General features: G+C 40.8%; 1 protein-coding gene across 2 annotated transcripts; it reads left to right on the forward strand.

Annotated features, from left to right (window-relative positions):
• Positions 1–1,551: 1,551 nt before the first annotated feature.
• Positions 1,552–19,484, forward strand: SNX3 (sorting nexin 3). 2 transcript variants are annotated; one of them, XM_039728444.1, is made up of 4 exons: positions 1,560–1,835; positions 14,683–14,778; positions 15,163–15,287; positions 18,786–19,484. In XM_039728444.1, exons 1-4 carry the CDS (start codon positions 1,674–1,676, stop codon positions 18,889–18,891), a joined length of 489 nt encoding a protein of 162 aa, XP_039584378.1. In that variant the 5' UTR covers positions 1,560–1,673; the 3' UTR covers positions 18,892–19,484. The 2 variants fall into 2 exon arrangements, with proteins under 2 accessions (XP_039584387.1, XP_039584378.1); XM_039728453.1 differs by lacking the exon at positions 15,163–15,287 and having other exon boundaries at positions 1,552–1,835.
• The last annotated feature ends 57 nt before the right edge of the window (positions 19,485–19,541 follow it).

Raw genomic sequence — 19,541 nt, forward strand, 5'->3', positions numbered from 1 at the left:
TCAACTTCCCAAACCCACAGGACTGGACACTTTTTTGTTGCTTTGAACAGATAACAAAACCAGGCTTGGTCAGGAGGCAGACAACATATTATAGTTAAGACAACACCAGTGCTCTGTTTCTATTTCACGTTTGCAGTCAGATGTGGCAGCATAGGTTGTGTAACAAGCAAAACCTTTCCAGATGCATACGTCATCTCAGCAGAATTAATGAGTTTTTTCTTGCCTTGCAGCATGACCAGTTTAATAACTAGTATAACTCAGGTAAATGTCCCCTTCATTCCTGCTTTGTAAAACACGTGTTAGCCTCATTTCTGTTTATAATTATAAAGTGAATAGTTGGCAGCTATTAGTGGAAGTAAGGAAGGTGCTCTAGTACGTGGGAGAAATAACACTGAAAGACTGATGACAAGGAAATTCACAAAAAAGCTACCAAGCTAATCACCCATGGTATACTGGTTATGGGGATGAACTATTTTGAACTTTGGGATCATCTCTGTTTTCTGATTACCTTTTTATTAACACAGACAACAGCTAACTAAACTTGCCATATGTTAATTTTGTGTCTCAGATGTGATTTGTGGGCAGCCTGCCATTTTACCTACTGCCTACACAGACTTTTGGAAAAAATATCACTAGTTTTCACACAGTCTCATTCAACCTGGATAGTAAAGGAACATTACTAGCACTCTTTCATAAGAAAAGGTGGAAGGAAAATTATATATGCTTTTAATTATTGGAGGGGTACTTCTAACAGGTATTAAAAAAGTCTGAAGTCCTCCAAGATGGTAGAAAAATTTAGAAGTAATAGCAGATTGATATAAATTCAGTTCACTGATGTTCTAAGTAAACACTGCACTACATTCAGAAATACTTCTATCGTAACATACTACGTACTTAATCAGATAATGAGAAATAATGACCTTATGTCTTGGAAGGGGACAGTTCTGTCAGCTCTGCTTCTCCCTTTCTCTCCCTCTCTCTTGCTCTCTCAAATATTTTAATAACTTACTCTCTAAACACTATCTTGCTTTCCTATCCTTTAAGAACTCTTCAGCTTTGCAAAGCTAAAATCCGACCCCGTTGGTAATGCTATTATTAAATGTGTATCATTTGTTAAAATTGCAGTAAGTTTCAAAAGGTTTAATGCTACTACAAACAACAGCGTCACCTCGACTGCAGCTTGGGTTAATGACTTAAGACTTCGGTTTCAACACAAAGCTTTTGGTGGGCATCTCCATCAGCCTACGTTTGCAGCGGGCTGACTCCTTTTGCACAACACCTTGCATATACAGCATTTCGCTCCCAGTCTTTTCAATCCCCGAGGAATGAGGATGTGCAGGAAGAGCAGAGCCACCCCCAAGCCCACCGCCTCCGCCACCCGCACCGGCCGAAGGAGCGGGCGGGCCTGGCAAATCAGCGCTCTCGGCAAGCGCGGCGCGCTCCCAGCGTCCGCCGGGACGTGTAGTTCAGAAGGCGAGAGGCCGCGCCAGACATGAGCACACGGGGCGGCCCCCGAGAACTACGTTACCCAGGGTGCCTTACGGGCGGCGGGTGCGCGTTGTCGGTCGGTCAGTCAGCTGGGCGCAGGGCGGGCGGCCGGGCGGCGCGGGTGGCAGCGGCAGCGGCGCTCGGGGCTCGGTCGCTGGCTCACGGGAGAAGGAGCCCGCTCCGCCATGGCCGAGACGATCGCAGACACCCGGCGGCTGATCAGCAAGCCGCAGAACCTCAACGATGCCTACGGGCCCCCCAGCAACTTCCTGGAGATCGACGTGGGCAACCCGCAGACGGTGGGGGTGGGCCGCGGCCGCTTCACCACCTACGAGATCCGCGTCAAGGTGAGGCGGCGCCGCGCCGGCCCGCGAGCCGGGGTGGCCGTGAGGGCTCTCGTGTCGCCCGGGGTGGCCGTGAGGGCTCCCGCCGCCGTGTCCTTCAGGAGCAGTGTCACGGCAGCTGGGGGCGGTGGCAGAGCCGCAGTGCACTCTCCTTCCTCGGCCTGGGGTTGATAACTCTGTCTGGTGCCTAAGGCGGTGCGGCTCGTTTCAGATAACCAAAGCACAAGTGCTCTTTCGGCTCTGCCGTGTACAGCTTGTCCTCGGGCTGAAATCTCGCTGTGCTGTGGGCACTTGCTTGTCTGTCTCCAGGTAAATAGAGGAGAGCAAACTCTCCACTCTGTGAGATGGAGTAATGTGGGTGGATCTGCCCTGAGGAGGAGGTCAAGTTCAGGCTTCCAGCGGCCTCAAAAAGTACATAGAGAAGGTGTAAATAATTAGTGGGCACATGCGCTTAGGTCAGAGCCAGCTGAAGTGATAAGATGTGTGTGGATGGAGGAGGGCTTCCTGGTTTTTTTGTACCTGAAATAAAATTGTAGTGCCTAATAAATAGGGCTGTTTCTCACCATATGCTGGTGTCAAATACTTCTTCCTAGTAACACTAGAATCCTTCCTCGCTGGAAGGGCTGTGTTCAGTGACTTGCCCCAAAGGCTAGTAGTCTTTAAGCTTGAGAAAAGCCATGTGAAGTCATTACTGTGTTCCCTGGCCTTTCTAGTTTCATAATAGGGGCCAGAGGAATGATCAAAAAATGCAGTGTCTACAGCACAGTCCTTGCCTGTGTCTGGTAGGGCCTTGAGGCAGGGAACCCTTTTTGGTCTACATTGCTAGAAATAAGCTGGGTTGAAAATGTTGGACACTTACAGGTGAGGTTTTTTATACTTTGTGGTTGAGTCTGCTACCTTGTATAGCTTTGCTCTGTTACAATTGAGCTCTGTGATAATTTTGTTATGTTATAGATGATTGAACCTGGTCAGTTGTTACAGTCAGTAATAAAGTGAAGGTGGAGCTTCATTGATTCCCTGCACACATTCTCTGTAATATGTGTTCTTCACAGCAAGGAAGGATACAGCTTAGGGCAGCTGCCTTGGTCGCTAAAATTCACCAGACAAGACTTAACCTTGTGTGAATTTTCTGGTTTTAAAGGTCTAAGTCCCCAGCTTGGTGTGACTTTACTTGAAAAAGAAAAATCACCTGAAATCTAAAGCTACCAGGAAGGATACTTCTTTATTTCTGATGCTTATGAGTTGTCACGTTCAGTAGCTATTTCTGTGTTTCAGGATGTGTCTATGGGGCAGGAAGAATATACTAAAATGCTTGTAGCCTATGTTTGGCCTCAGTGTGAAGTCAAACTAGAATTTGCAGATTTGTGTTGCATTGCACTGCCCTTATCAGAACCCTAGCAATCCACTTAGAAGAAAGATGTAATTCTATCTTGCTGGAAAGTATTTGCACCTTAAGTTCCTGATGACGTTTCTTTCCATGAGACTGAGCATTTGGAATGGTTGGATCCAGGGAAGATGATCCAAAAGGGATGTGGCCATGATATAGCCTTGGGAATTATGTCAAACTTCCTGTGATTAAAAAATTAACATTTTTTTAAAATACTCAGCTGAAGTTCTTCATCAGAAAGGGAAGCAGAAAAACAGGTTTTGGGACACGTTAGTCTTAGCCCACCTGGTGTTTGGGGTAGAAAATTCTGGATTCCTGTTGTAATGAAGACCAAGAATGATTTGAACAAATGTACACTGTGATAGTACTGTGACCTTCCTCTGTTCTTCCTCCCAGACTGACTGCTATGTAAACATTGCATCCTCCACCCTCCTTGCTCACATCTGTGCATGCCAGTATACAGGACTGTCTCTTGGATCATTCCCTTTCCAGCTCTGCACTGCCATGCACACAGTTCGTGAACTGTAAATTTGAGTTGCATGTCTCTGTGTGCTGGAAGGCTACAGAGCAGGTAATACAAGTCATGCAGAATTATGTTCACTGTCTAAACTTGCATCAATTAACTACTTCTCAGCAGAACATGGACCGTGTTGCTAATACCCAAGTTTCAGCACAGAGGAATTCAAACATGGATTGCTGTGGTATTGTATTTGTGAAGGATGGGCCTAGTACCGTAAGCTGCTCGTTGGAGTGTGGCTGACAATAGTCACCAGTGGCCTCTGTGGTTTGACAAGTACCTGTGGTCACAGAAAGAGAGAAAGTAGCAGCTCATGTGCAGTTTCCTTCAACTGTGCTGGTAGCAGCAGCAGAGCAAACCTGAGAAGATGGTGTGAGTTACCTGTATCATATCTGGAGAGCTGTGTCTTCAAGTAACACCAGCAGTAAAATGTTAAATGTGCAGAAAATGATGGCTTAACTGCTGCCAAATTCTGGTGAAAGCTAAAGGACTGCAGCCTCATGTTACAGCTGGAGAGCATTCTAAGCCAGAAGCATTGTCAGAGGGGACGCTGAAATTCAAGTTTGTGTTGAGACAATTACACTTGTACCATTGTCATGGTGTTTACAGACACTGTAATTCTATCTTTGTCTGAATCTCAGAGCTTCACTTTTGGGATTTTTTGGAAAGACTGAACTTGCTAGCTGACTCTTGAAGTGATATCTGATAAAAAGTATCTTGCAAAACATATGTGTGTGAAATACTGCAGAGTTTCCCCAAAACTTTTATTGGCAAGCTTTCTGCTGGTACTGCAGTTGAAGCACATCTGTTGTCTGGAAAGCAGCGAGTGGAACAACTTCATGCTTTAGTTCTTGTAATGTTGTACTCATCAAGTTCTGGTGAAGTCGGAATGCCTGATGGGGAACTCTAAAGTTTTGGGTAGTCTGCTCAGCAGTACACTACTGCATAAGCAAGGCAGTTGTGTTTTGGAACTTAGGAAGGTTTGCCACAGGGAGTGTCTCTGTGCAGGGTGGCTGTGTGTTGGGGTGGTTGCATGGTGCTTTGACAAGCTTTTGAGGAGTCTTGAGGGGAGTGCTGCAAGTAGAGCCTATGCAGCACTTCCAGCCGGGCAGCTTACTTCACAGATGGACACTTGGCCAAAGTATTGACTTTCTGAGCCTGAGCCTGTGCATTGAATAACAGTCTGTTCTTGGCAAGCTGGACAAGGTGATGACAGAAAGCTTTCCACTGTAGCAACCACTATAAGGCACACAGTGTGGCAACGTGCCACTACAGTGCAGCCTAGCAATGAAAGTCAAACATCTTGTTCAGAAATAAATGATAGAAAATGCCATTCTGCTGGGCTAAAATAGCAAATTTGCGTGGGTCATGTTTTTGACAGGGTACTTGAGAATTTGCTTTCCATCAGCAGCAGCAGGCAGAGCATTTGTACCATTCTGAGGTGTCCTTTTTGTGTGAAGGCTTAGGGTGAGCTAGACTGGGAATAATGCAGCAGGGTATAAAGCTCTAAGTGGTTTGTCTAGCAAAATAAAACTTGGTAAAGTACTTATCTCACCTGAAGGTATCTAGATGATCACAGTATGGTGATTTTGCAGCATTTAAAATGACATAATCAACTAGACTGCCTGCTAAAGGAATATTGTAAACTACTTAATTGCCCTTTCCTCTTGAGGAAAAATGTGAACCAAAAGTCAGGTTCTCAGTGTAAATACCCCTGCATGCTGTTTCTCATAAGTCTTTATTAGCTCTTCTCTTCTTATTATTAAACCTTTTCACAGTGGGCTTGTTCAAGTCAACATTCTTGGATGACAGCATGGGAATACCTTTACTATTTATGGACTAAAAGCCAGTTCTCTCTCTGAATTCCAGGAAGCAAACAGAACAAATTACAATTATCATATTAGCATCCTACAGCATGTATTTAGTCCTCAGTCCAGTTCCAGGTATCTTTTGTCTTCTGCTGTAGTTGAGACATAGTTTTCTTGATAAGTGGGTCAAAAGGAAGGTCTTTGCTCAAGCAGATTCTGTTCTCCTTAAATCCTTTAAGGAGACAAGACTTAAGCTTTACAAGCTGACTGATCCAGTGGCTGATGTCACATGTCACAGCCATACACCCATTGTAAAGGCAGTGCCATAGAAGATAAGCACTTTGGTTAGAATACTGTCAACAAAGCATATGGGTATCCAGGAACTTGCTGCATTTTGGGAAGTATCCCTTTAGCAACTCTGAGAACAGCTCAGTTGGTTAGAGTATGGTGCTAAATGACACCAGGCTTGTGGATTCAATCCCCATATGGGCTGTTCACTTAAGAGTTGGACTTCGTGATTTTCATGGGTCCCTTCAAACTCAGAATATTCAGTGATCTGGAAATAAACTGTTAACACTATTTCATCTGTTTTTTGTTTCTGTAGAAGTGACTTCTGTGCTGCCCATTTTGGTTGGGTTTGTTACCTAGACTGAAGGGTTAAATCATCTGTTCATGGTTAGTGAGAACTTGCAGAGGAGTTATTGATATTCAAACTGACAGTTAGAAGTACAATAAAATGCCTGTTACAGGTGCTATTAGTCCAAATAGTTAAAGAATTCTTTTTTTGTCAAACCAAAGCCAAACTAAAAGCCTTTGTCATCTTAGCTCTGTTCTTTAATGTTCAGTGGCCTCTTGCCTCTAATCAGTATTACTAAATCTGGCCCTAAGGTAAACCATAGTGATATTCCATAGTTGTTTGTCTTGTGGTGTAGAAAGGGAATGTCTTGCTGTGCTTCCATTCTGAAATGCAATAGTTGGGTGCTACTAGTGCTCTTTAGGGCACCAGTCAGGTTTCCTGTATCTTCTGCAGAAAGACTTCTGTAGACCTGCAGAGGTGCTCAATGTGTAGGTGCAGTGTGGGGAAGGAAATGAATACACAGGCTGTGAAGTGCCTGCAGTATTAAGAATAGTATTGGTTTCAAGGGATTGGGGAAGTTTAGCTGGGTACTGCTGAACTCAAGTTGCTTTTGAAATCCTGTTCTCTCCTTAACCATTTTCAAGACCTAGTTTGGATACAATATTTACATTTCAGCATGTTTATAGTGGTCTGGCTTGTGATTAACTGATTGAAGTCTGACTGCTGTCATCACGTCAGTGTAAGGCAGAAAATGAACCGAAAGTCAAACTTGCTCAGAAAGTAGTTATCTTGTGCCATATTTTGCAAAGTGGTGCTCTTGAATGTGTTTTTGAAATGTTTTGTCCTTGAACAGTTCCAAATGTCCTGTCCTTCATGTTTGGCAGGGTTTGAAGCTGCAAATTCTTCCCCCACCACAAAAATAATCAAATCAGCCATTCCTGCAGTTGACTTCAGCATTGTACAGTTCAGTAGTTGAAGCTTGTGGTGGAGTCATGACTAAACACTGACTCACTGGGGATGTGTTTACGGATGCATAATCAGCAATAATTCTCTATTTCTCTGCTACTACAAATCTTGCATAACACTGCAAGTCTGTGCTAACTGTAGTAAATTGTGCTTTTAAAACCCATTCTAGACACTGCTACCAGTTAGGTATTCTCAGACTCCTTTACAAAGAATAAAAATGCAGTGATTCAGGTGATTGGTTTTTTGTTCTACAGCCTGGGTACTGCATCCTCACAAACATTAACTGTTCCTTCAAGCAGTAATTCAGAAAAAGATAACAGGAAGGCTAAGAATTTCCAAGGACACTGATTAGGGGGACAGAGAAGTAGAATGGCTTGGATGAGAGAAACTTCCAAAGCAAAGAAAGTGGATTTACTCTTGAGCAGCTTTTTTTTTTTTTCTGTAGAGGTTTGTAATTAAACTAGGTTCAAGAGGTTCAATACTGGGCTGGTCCAAAGGTACTGAACTAGTTTGGCATTGGTATCTCTTACTGTATAAGTAAAATAACCAAGTTTCTGAATAGTGCTTCTTATTAATATATTAGTTTAACTGGTGACTTGCACTCCTTTTGTTTTAGTGCATACAGTGCAGCCCTTGATTGTCATGTTTTAGGATTGCACTCTAGTACAGTGCAGAACAGACCAAATCAAATGGAACGATGACTAATCTTTATAGGACAGATGGCTGTAGTCCAGGTAGGCATGTGATGCCAGGGAGTTTTGATACATGTTTATTTTTAGATGGCTTGCTGAAAAAGTGTCAGCTTGAACTTTAGAGCAGTCTGGTCTCTGCTGCTTTTCAGCTGGGGAAATAAATGATGCAGCAGAGGTTTATGTCTTCTAACAGTAAGGGAAGTATTTTATTTAAAGTTTTTTCACTTGGTAAAGCAATGCAAGTTGCAGTTCTGGAGGCTGCTTTAACAAGTGCATAATCCAAATACCCCATGGAGCTGTAACACTGAGTAAAGGGTCTGAAGTTGCCATTGTTGCTCTAACTTTTAATATAAAAAGGATGGAGAAGTACTAACCTTCTAGTCAAGGTATAAAAACAAGTGTTTTACCAACAGAATACAGGTCCATGAAATGTTCTTTCTATGGTTATTTCTTTATAATCCAATTAAAAATCTGTGTTATACGCCAGAAGATTCTCCCATGTGACAGTATAGTTTGTGGTGGCCACAAAGCCTATTTGAAAGTATAACTATAAGATAGCATATAGCAGCTTTATTCTAAAATCCAGAAGAGAATTAAGCTATATATTAAGTGGTTTAGAGCCACCTCTAGACCTGGAAATAAAGCATTAGAGATTATTTCTACCGGCCTAAGCTGTAGACCCTCTAAGTGTTAAAATATGCTGCAGATTAATGAATAGGAGTTGTAAGCCTTTCTATAGCTTTCAGTGGCTACTTAGGAGTGTTGTGTTACTGCTACAGTAAAACTGGAAATATGAAGAGAATTTTTTGCTACTTAGTAGACTCACTTTTAAGCTAGTTAACTTACTAATTTTTTTCTTGTGTATTTGAATTATAGGTATGCTAGGCAGTCTCTAGCTCACAAAGCATATTAAAAGTTTAATTTCTGATAAAAAATTAGCAACTTCAGCAATTCACTGATTTTTTTTATCCCCATTTGACTGTAGCTGAGAGATGTCAGTAATGATGCTGAAGCATCAACCAAATGGGATGCCTTTTCAGTCATTCTTAATGAGGAATGAATAAGAACATTACAGTAGGTCAAATCAGAGCCGTATGGCTGTTATACCTTGAATTGTGTAAAAGTAGCAATCCCTTCTCTTTCAAATGGATATTTGGTATTTCACAGGTGGCTTTGACTTGCTAACCCCAATCTAGTTACTGGTTCTGTCTGGGTGTTGTAAAAGTCTTTATCCAAATGTGTCCTCAAAGCTGGCTCCAGTTTTTATTTTTGGCTTCTGAGCATGGAGCCTGAAGAATAAGGAATCACTCAGCAATCTCTTATTCTTTTCTCACCCTATTTAGAGTCTTTTAACTGTAGCATACCATAATTCAGCTGTTTATGGTTTTGTTGGACTTGTTCAGGTGATGATAGATGTTTTTTGGCAAAAAAACGGGCATCCCTATGCTCATTTTTCAGACAGCAACTGTGGACTCAAAGCACTGGATTTGGAAAAGGTTATGATAGTCTAGAATCACTCAGCAATCTCTTTTTCTTGCCTCACCCTATTTAGAGTCTTTTAACTGTACCATAATTCAGCTGTTTATGGTTTTGTTGGACTTGTTCAGGTGATGATAGATGTTTTTTGGCAAAAAAACGGGCATCCCTATGCTCATTTTTCAGACAGCAACTGTGGACTCAAAGCACTGGATTTGGAAAAGGTTATGATAGTCTCTGTCATTATGTTGCTATTAGGATTTCACTGTCTTCAAGGCAGAAAACATCCTGGCTCCATAGCTCCAGTACTGCAGAGTAGGAAGCTCAAAAGTTCTTGGTATAGTTTAAGTCAGCATGGTCAGATTTGTCAGTGTTCTCTTAACTTTTTTTTTTTTTTTTAATATGACGTACCTTCAGTAGATCTGGACATCAAATGGAGAAAAGGGGAGATAGAACTCTGTTTTGATGAAAAGGACTGAAACTTAGAAAAATAACAGTCTCTAGTCTGACATTTTGCAGTGGGGAAGGAGCTTTCCTTCAGTAATATACCCAGCAAAAATCTAAACTTCTAGAAACTGAAGTTTAAAGCATGTTTTCCTTCATTCTTGCTTTTTATAATTGTAGGAAATTGAGAGGTGGCTGCTTATGTAGAGTCGGGAAGGAAACAAACCACTGGCAAGGTTTCTGCAATAACAGCAGACTGCTGGAGCCAGTTTCTCATGTTAAGAAAATTATAATGCTTTTTTTTATCCACCCTGAATGCTATTTACTGTGATACCCCAGAGCTGCCTTTGACTGTAAATGTAGTCAAAGGGTGTAGGCTCTTGACAAAGATTACATCTTGCATGAGATAGTCAAGATGCTTGAATTTAGCTTCTAAGAGTCAAAGCCACAAACTTTTATCAAAAGTGAGCTGTGTGCTTTCTTTCACTCTATTTTAATGGAAATAGAGTTCTCTCAAGGCTACCATAATCTACTTGAAAAGATGACATCAAAGTAGGTGCTGTGGCAGCAGTGCAGCTTTATTCTCAGTCTTTTAGGAGTGTTGTGGTGGCAGATGAAGAAATTAACCAAATTTATCTCAAACTCTGCTGAATAACATCTGGGGAGCTCGCTGTTGTAGGGATGGACTGGGCTGCAGTGTCATACAATCTTGTGGAGTGTCAGCATGGTCTTTGAAGGAACTCAAATGCTATCTGCATTTGATTTCTGTCTAGAAACAAATTTTTAGAAGCAAGTCTGACTATTTGCAAGACTTTTCCACTCAGTGGATAAACTAGTCTAAAAACTAAGACTTAAAAATACTTAGAATTATTTTATTAATTTAGACTCATTATAAACAAATAAATTAGTGTAGTTTTCTTCCTGCATCTGAGGTAATTTGTTTACCGGAATGGCTGCATTGATGGCTGTATCTGAAGCTGAATGGACAGTTATGACTAGTACTCAAACTGCTTGCATTCTGCTTGTGAAATTCTCTTCACTTGCATACAGAAACAATTTTTCAGCTCCTAACTGGGCATAGCTTGGGGAGTGACTGTATTAAGAGCTGGAAGACTGTTACCTGGTTATCTAAGCCACTGTCTTAGGATTGTCTTTTGCTTCTGAGGTGAACTAGGAATCTCCTGAATTTAGAGTCAGGCTCAAAGTTGAATATGTTATAGTGAAATAAATGAAGCTGAAGAAACATGCTTACTGGGAACACAGGTTTTGCCCTGAAGCATGTTAGTAAGGAACCACTGCTTCCCATTTCTAGTTTGTCAAGCACTAGCCAAATGACTGTAGAAAGTTTGTTTGGCATCTGAGTGGAGAAGTGCAGGAGTGACTTAAGGATCTGAGTTTGTCACCTGTTGTTTAATTATGTAATGTAACTTAGCACCAATTTTGACAATATTTATTCTGGTGTACTGGCTGGCCGTTAACTTCCCCAGCAGAATACAGGCTGTTTGGCAGTTGTCAGAGAAAGCCTGATGGTGTCACATACAGTCTAATAAAGAGACAGTGCTGCACAAAATCTGTCCTGACTTTCTATGGGTTTGGATTTTGGGCTGTGTGTGACTTCTGCAGAACTGGTTTGTTTGTCCTTCTGCAACAATGCTCTGTCTGCAATTCTGACTAGTGATTTACAGTTGTCTAACATCTTGGGTGATGCATAATCCTTTCAGGTTGAGGGCTTGCATTCAAACTGCTAAGCAGCATGATTTTGGACTAAGAAGCTGATGATTTTTTTTTTTCAATAAATGGTATAATTATTACATAGCTGAAGAAAGAATTGCTGAAGAAATTGTGCTGCAGGAATGAGCAGTGCTCCAGGGGCTGTGCCATGTTTCGTGCTGTCATGAGTTTTGTGATAGTAGATTTAGCAGCTCAGCAGGCCAAAAAGTTAACATTGTACTGCTGAATGAGCATGGGCAGAGATGCTCATAAAAATGAAATTAGCCTGACTTCAAGTTTTGGGCCTTACTCTTGTCCCTGTTCTAGCAGACAACCAAAGCACTGGCAGAGCTCAGAATAACTGGTGGCACCTTAGTGACTGAACAAGAATAACTTGACATAAAATGTCAAGCAGAGAAAGACATTTTTGTAGCCTGCATGGTCTTGAAATGACAAATTAACAGAAAATAAAAGTTTCTGTTGACTCTTCAGGATTGTCTCCTTCTACTAAATTCTTGTCCATTGAAAGCCCATGCTTCAGGAGGGGTCTGGCTTGCTTAATGAAAACTGTCTTTCCATGGGAGATGGAGGTGGTAGGGCATGCAGAAGCCCATCCTACTGAAGCAAAGAGTGGTCTGCTCAAACAGGGCAATAATCCTTAGTGACAAAGGCCCATACAGTAACTTCAGATGTGAATATAGCCTGAATTAAAAATAGGGACCTAAGGTGTAAATAGGTTAAGCACTATAAAACAGGACTCTCAAATTGCATTTTTAAATAGATCCTTAGGAACACTGCTGTTTCAGTACTTACTTCTAGGGGAGGGCGAATTGCTGCAGTTTCTGGATTTAAAGATACTTGAGGTTTAGAAATTGATCTCAGTAGATAGCTCTAGTTCATATCCAGACCAAGCAAACCTGTACTTTGTTTTAGAATATCATTGTCAAGTTGTGCCTTGCAAGACACTTAATTTGGTTGATGTGTTTTGGCATACTTTTCAGTCTGAATAATTATGGTACTTATGCTCAAAATTAGAGAAGATTTTTCAACTCACAGGGAAAGCAAAGAACTCTGTCCTTTTCTCTAACCTGCTAGCTGTGCTAGCATGTCAAAAGTTGAAAAGGGAATGTAGAAGGTAAAGTGAGCTCAATTGGCACTTCTACCTCCGCATTGTACCTGTAAGCCTGATATGTTGTTTGGAGATTAACTTTATAGACTTCATGCCCAGAAGCATGAAAAGAGTTCCTGAAGACCTGGGAGCTTATGTTTTTAGCTGCTTTTATCCAGTTCTAATCCCTTTTTTTAGTAACTTGAGAGGAGAAATTAGTATTTTCTGCCGGTGAGAATCTATATGTTAAATATTTTAAAGGACTTTCCACCTGAGACACTGACAAAGAGTTGATGTTGTACTGTGTAATGGTGAACTTGGTTAAAAAAAAACAATAGCTGAAATCAGAGGAGAATATTCCAGTACTTAACTTCTGGGAATCTCCTTCATGCATTCTGGGGAACTTAGCTGTATTCACTATTGAGGAGAGTATTCTTACCATCAAGACAAGAGTGTTTATTTAGAAAGCCTGACATCTGGCATAAGTCTTAAATGCAATTTTATTATTAGTCACTAGCACAGTCAACAATATTTTACCTGGGAAAGAGAGCTTGAATGCTTTTAAACATTTAGTAATAAGATACTATAACAAAATATTGTTCTAAACTTTATCACATGTAAATTATGAACTAATAATTTACATAATGATAATTATTACTAATGATTACTAATAATTATGAAATAGTAATATACATAACTAATAATTGCATAATGTGAAAGTACACAACTAACTTATCAAGTACTATTGTGTGACAGCCAGTACTGGCTGGCAGCAATACAATGACCCACAGTCATGGACCTGCCTAGTGCAGGAAAATATATCTGCAATTAAACCTGTTTTGAGCAGCCAAAAGTATTCCCTAGTGATAGCTTAAGCATAACATGCTACAAATGATATTGCACAGGAGTATCTACTCAAACAGTGACCAGATCCTGAGTTAGGTGGCCTACAAGATAAAAACCAGAACAACAAAAAGTAAAAGGCAATAGCTAAGAATGACTACTGTGCATCTGCCATCAGGAATGCTGGAGGTGAGTGTAGTCCCAAGTGAACATCAGCTTCCTGGGGTGCTCCTCAAGAGGCTTCTTTAAAAGTATACAAAGACTGTTGGTGAATTTGTAGTCTGACAAGAGTAAGCATTATTCTGTGACTTCTGGTTGTGTATGGTAATTACAGGCTCATGCTCTCACTTGTAGGAGGTCATAACTCCTAGACACAGTCTTGTAGTGTTCTAGCCAGGATGTCATTAGGACAGGATTCTCTCAGTGTCTACTTTTAAAATAATGTACAAGTTGGATTGCAAAAGTGGGATAATACTGCACCCCAAGAATGAACAGAAGTAATGCAGGCTCTCACACAGGTTAGTATAAGGACTTGTAGCAGAGTGCCTGTGTATTTAATATGGTCTTGTGCAGGATTATAACCTTGTTCCCATGTGATGTCCCTTTCAAGGTTGCTAGGTTTGGTTGCTGCCTCCTAGCCTTGTTCAGCAAATCTCTCCCTAGTCATGCTCTGCTTGGTTTAACTCTGTAGTCGAACACTCTGATCTCCTCAGCACTGAATGCTGTAATGCATCTCAGCCTTGTTGGTTTTTCTGTAGCTACCCAAAGTTGGCAGCTTGTGCTATCAAATCTTCATCAGTCCTGAATGGATTCACTGTAAGACTTACAGGTTTTGCTTTTGAAGATGCTGGAGGCCAAGTTGTATCAGGGAGTAGAAAAGTACAGGAAATTTGGTTAAAGTCCTGTGCTGATATCTGAAACATTCCTTTGAGTGCAGTAAGAGAAACTTGTGTGAAATAAGAATTTCTTCCCCCTTCCCACCTCCAATTTTGTATATATTGGGAATCCAGCTCCTGAGACAGTGAGAACAGCAGATGCTTCTGCAACCTTAGAAACACCTCAAGTGGCCAGCAGATCAGATATTCTGCTTGGTGATACCATGACAAAATACCAGTAATTGGGATACCATACAAATGAGGCTCATAGCTGTGCAGTTCGAAGCACAGCTTACTCACCTAGCTTAGAGCCTTATTTCTATTTCTGTATTTTGAATATTTCTCAGTACTGCTATTGTTGCTTAAGTGAACTCCTGAGTAACTTAACAGCTTGGTTCTTCCTTCTTCTTATCAAACCTTCTAATCTGCTTGTGTTCTTGTTTTCAGACAAATCTACCTATCTTCAAACTGAAAGAGTCTACAGTCAGAAGAAGATATAGTGACTTTGAATGGCTAAGGAATGAACTAGAAAGAGAAAGCAAGGTGAGTGAAGTGAAAAGTAAATGCAAGTCTTCATAGAAATACAAAGAGTTACGATGCTGAAATGTTTTCATTGTGTTATAAAGCATGTATCATATAAAGCAGATACTGTGGTTGAAAATGCCCAGAAATAAACCAGTGTACCAGTCTTTTTATCAAGCCTCAGTGCTGCAATGCCAGAGGCTTTTTGTTTTAATAATTTTGAGTTTTTAATTCAGAGATAAGCTACTTGATTTCAGCTTACCTGTATGGGCAAGTACTGTTCTTCTCTGCTCATGTTTTATTGCTTCACTAGGAGTGTGACTGGTGAGTTGGGTCTTCTAGGAGGAAGAGGTGGATGAACCTGCTTACAGGCTGCACTTAAGGACACTTCTGTAAATCTTTCAGGTTGTGGTACCACCTCTACCAGGAAAAGCTCTTCTCCGCCAGCTCCCCTTCCGAGGAGATGATGGTATATTTGATGATTCCTTTATAGAGGAAAGGAAACAGGCTCTTGAACAATTCATAAACAAGTAAGTGTTGGATCTAGTTATTTAGAGACAAACCTGGAGCTCAGCCCTGGAAAACTGAATTGAAGCTACTAATGCTCCTAAGGATGGTAACTGCACTAGGTTCAGAATATTAATTTTCACGTAATCTTGTAGTAGGACGTACTAACGTTACTTATCCCATGTTAGGTTTGAGTATCTTAGTGCTTACCTGAACAGCTGAAATGATTGTTAGTGTTGTTAATTTATGCAAATTGCTACTAAAATTATAGTGTTCGGAATAATTCTACTTCATAATTTCTGGAAAGATATCTTCCAACTGGGTGCACAGTAGAGTTTACAGTGGACTTACAGCAGTTTACTTTGATTGCAGATGTGAGGTATTATCACTTTGTGTGATGATGCATATTTTCTCTAATCATCTTGAGAATCTTTCTGAAGATTCTGAAGTAAAAACACTACTTGAAATATGCACACATATACTTTGAAATAGTCACTGTAGATCTTGTCCCTGCCTTTCAAAGGGTGAACAGAAATTATAGTAACAAAGTCTCATGATTCTTTTTCCACCATCTGACACTACTAACCACTGTCTGTACACTGACCTGATTAGCTGGTTTAATCTCTTTAACAGTGTAGATCCAAACAGTGGGTAAGCAATGTTATCAATTAACCAGCTCTTCTGGTTAATGCTGTTCAGACCAACTGGATTTGGGACTGCTCCCTCAGGGAGTTCAAGCCTGTCAGTTTCCCTGGCATTCTAACCTTGTTCAAGTAGTAATGCAGTTTAACAGGAACAGAGAATGCCTGTGAGTTGTGCCAGAACTTAGGAAAATGTACTTGTCAGTTACTGTTAGTTCAGGCATGTGTCTTGGAGGTGCAAGTGACGAGTTTACTAAATATGTACAAATTGTCCTGTATAAGTAAGTGTGACCATATGAAATCTATGCAATTTTTCTTCACATAGTTGCTTCTTAACTCATTTTAGAATGGTTCTGAACTGGTAAAATGCTTCAGACTGCTCTTTTTGCGGTTCAAAGACAAGTGGAGTGAACTTCCAAGGCATCCAGTAGTAAAATGGAATACGCTTGGGTTTGCTGTAAAATCAAGGCAGTCATTGCTGTAAAGTACAACTTTACCCATGCAGACATGGAACTCTATCTTAAGTGGAGCAAAAGTGCACTTGCTGAAAGTTTTGTATGCTGAGTCTAACAATATGCGTGGAAGAGGACTATTGGTATTCTGAAGCAGCTGATGTAAAACAGTCGTCCTACCCTGTCGCTCTGAAAAACTCTGTATAGCTGACAGAAATGGAATGGCCAGTTTATCAGTATTCATTTTTCAGTCCTGCTGCAAGTAATAGATTGATTTTGTGGAAGTGTAAAACTTCTTGGTTAATTTTTCCTTCTTGAAACATAAACGGAGATTAATGTAGATACTGGTGTAATGGCAGAGTTGAGTACATCTGGAATAAAGCTTTCCAGGCACAAATCATAGCAATTAAACTCATCCATGTATTCCTATGGCATGATCAACTCATTAAGTAAATTCTACCGAAGTTTTGAACCATGTACAAGCTTTAAGGCTTCTGCCAAGTACTCTGGGCAGTAGTGAACTTATACCTGAAGGTCCTTTGCATAGTACATTGACATTATTGCATAATCAAAGCTGATCTTTGCTTTGGGAATTAAAGAGTCCCTCAGATAACTGATACCACTGGAACAAAAAAAAATCTTGGTACACCAATGCTAGTTCTTAATATTTAGGAGTGTGAGATGGATCTTGTTGAGAAGCTTTCTCCATCTAGATGTAAAATCTGAATCACAACAGTGCAAGTTGAGTCAGTTCTCTTGGGCCAATTTGCTGGCACCACCATCAGTATTACATACAGTGACATTCACAAGGGTGGTTATGTCTCAACACTCTTGTCTGCCTCAACCTGACTGAGATATATAAAAATTCTTGAAGTAGTAGCTGCTACATATAAGGGTCACCTTAGTGAAAACTATTGAGGGAAAGCCAATGCAGAGTGAGGCATTCCTGTGAAACCGAGAGCTGAATCAGGGATCAGATCTAGTCTTGCAATTCAGCCACCAATTTTCAAGCCTTCCTGAAAGGAAGAAGAAATTTGCTGCTGCCTCATCCTCTCCTATATATCTTTTCCTTCAAGTTTAACATCAGTAACTTCATTCTGATGGGGTAAGAAACTCAAACTAGTTACTCTAAGCTGTCATCCTTATGAACTAGTTCTTGAGATTGCTGGCCTTCTTCTAGAACCTGCCAAGATGGATATATTTTTACAACTGCTCTTGAAATAATCCATCATTACTGAATAGGAGAGCTTAGCTTCCTCATTATAGATTGCCCTCAATGACAAGTGAGTCGTGAGAATGGAGTATGTTCTGTTGTGAAATAAACAGTAATAGATAAATTTGGAGAAGATGCACAGAACTGCTTGGAAGTGGCGCTGAACCACTGGAGCTGAATATGTTTTGCATGTGTTCAACAGATGCCTTCCATTATGGGTAGAAATGTTCTGACAGATACGCAGGCCACAAGGCTTACACAAGCTGCCCTTGGGACAGTGAGGAGAGGACTTAACAGTGGACTTTCTCTCCTAAGAAAGAAGTCTGTCTTGATTGACCAACTGGATGTAGTTTTTTTCAAACCAAACTGCATTAGGCATTTGTGTCCATAAATTATGAACTTTCAGCTATCTGATTCTTTTGGATTTTTACCTGCACAGAAGTCTACATGGTATTTTAAGGGTTCAAGTGCAGTCCCTTTGATTTTCTTTGAGGTTTGTGAGTGTCTCCTAATTCAATTTCAGCTCCTTTACTGCTAAAAGGATGTTTTTTCATCTTAAATTAAATCTACAGTGGAGATGCTGGTGTCCCCTAGAACAGACAAGCTCTGTCTCCTGTGTTTGCATGCAACCACATGTGCAATGAGCAGAAGAGCCAGTAGCCCCTGGCTGAGTGCAGTGCTGCCCATACAGGCCAGGACATTGGTTAGGGTCCAGTCTCTGTCTGGAGCAGTGCCCGAGCCTTGGGAAAGCCTTTGCACCCCCTGCTGGAGCCAGGCTTCAGCTCTGCTGCAGCGAGCTGCTGCTCAGGGGCACTGAAAACAGAGGGGATAAGTGGCCTTTAGAAGGGTGTCCCCTTCTAAATGGCAAAGGTGTTAATACCTTTTTCAAAAAAATCCTCATGCCTTTCTTAGCTCTAGATTTCCTAATGCTGGAATGAGCACTTACTTGGATAGTCCCATCAATTGCAGGTGACAGATGATGTAACATGCTTCCAAGGGATCAGAGGTAGCTCAGGGTTCCCATGGACTGACTTCATCTGGGGAAGCGTGATAAATCTTGCAACTGGACAGCATTCTAGTTGTCAACAGTGAAGTGAAAATGGGATCTTTGCCTAAGTGCAGAACACAGGTTATTGATACAAAACCTTGATCTGCAGGATAACTGCAAGTAGGCTCAATTGGGTCACACTAATGCTTGGTTTTTTTTCTCTCCAGGGTTGCAGGCCACCCACTGGCACAGAACGAGCGTTGTCTTCACATGTTCTTACAAGATGAAGTAATAGATAAAAACTACACACCATCCAAAATAAGACATACTTGAATTTTAAGAGCATCTCCTCAAATATTAGTGGTTCTTATGCTTGGTTTTAAGAGGTTGTAGTTTGTCTTAGCATGCTGAGGATGAACAGGCACGAAGTCTCCACTAACACCAGTACACTGCTTGGTCTTTGCATATGCTTTATAGCATTTATGAACTCACTTGTCTTCTAGCTAAATCCCTCTGAATCCTTGATTTAAGAGTATTATACTATGAAACCATCCACCCCTTGCAATGTCTCACAAACCTTTCCACTATTATTTGCAATGAATTAACAATGTTTACTGACTTGGCCTTACTTGAACTTTCACAACTGTAGTGTCACGTGTTCACTTGTATTTGACTAAACTGCTATGCTGTTTCTGAGGTAGTCACCTGTCTGAATGTCTGTAGAAAGACTGCTTTATTTCTGATATCCTGTATGAGAAACACTTATGCAATTGTCTTCAAGCTTGTAAAACACTTTATACTGAAGTAATGAGGGAATTATCTTTATATTCTGTAAGAGGAAAAAATTGAATTTATATACTAAAGTAACTTGTCTAAAGTTTTGAAATAAAAGTGAAAATGCACTTCAAATGTTTTGTCAGTCTTGACCTTGAGTGTGGAGTGTCTCATGCTTTCTGAGGAGGTGGGACTTGACTATGCAAGTG

This window comes from Passer montanus, unplaced genomic scaffold (assembly GCF_014805655.1).
Source record: "Passer montanus isolate IOZ18808 unplaced genomic scaffold, ASM1480565v1 scaffold11, whole genome shotgun sequence".
Taxonomy (NCBI): Eukaryota; Metazoa; Chordata; class Aves; order Passeriformes; family Passeridae; genus Passer; species Passer montanus.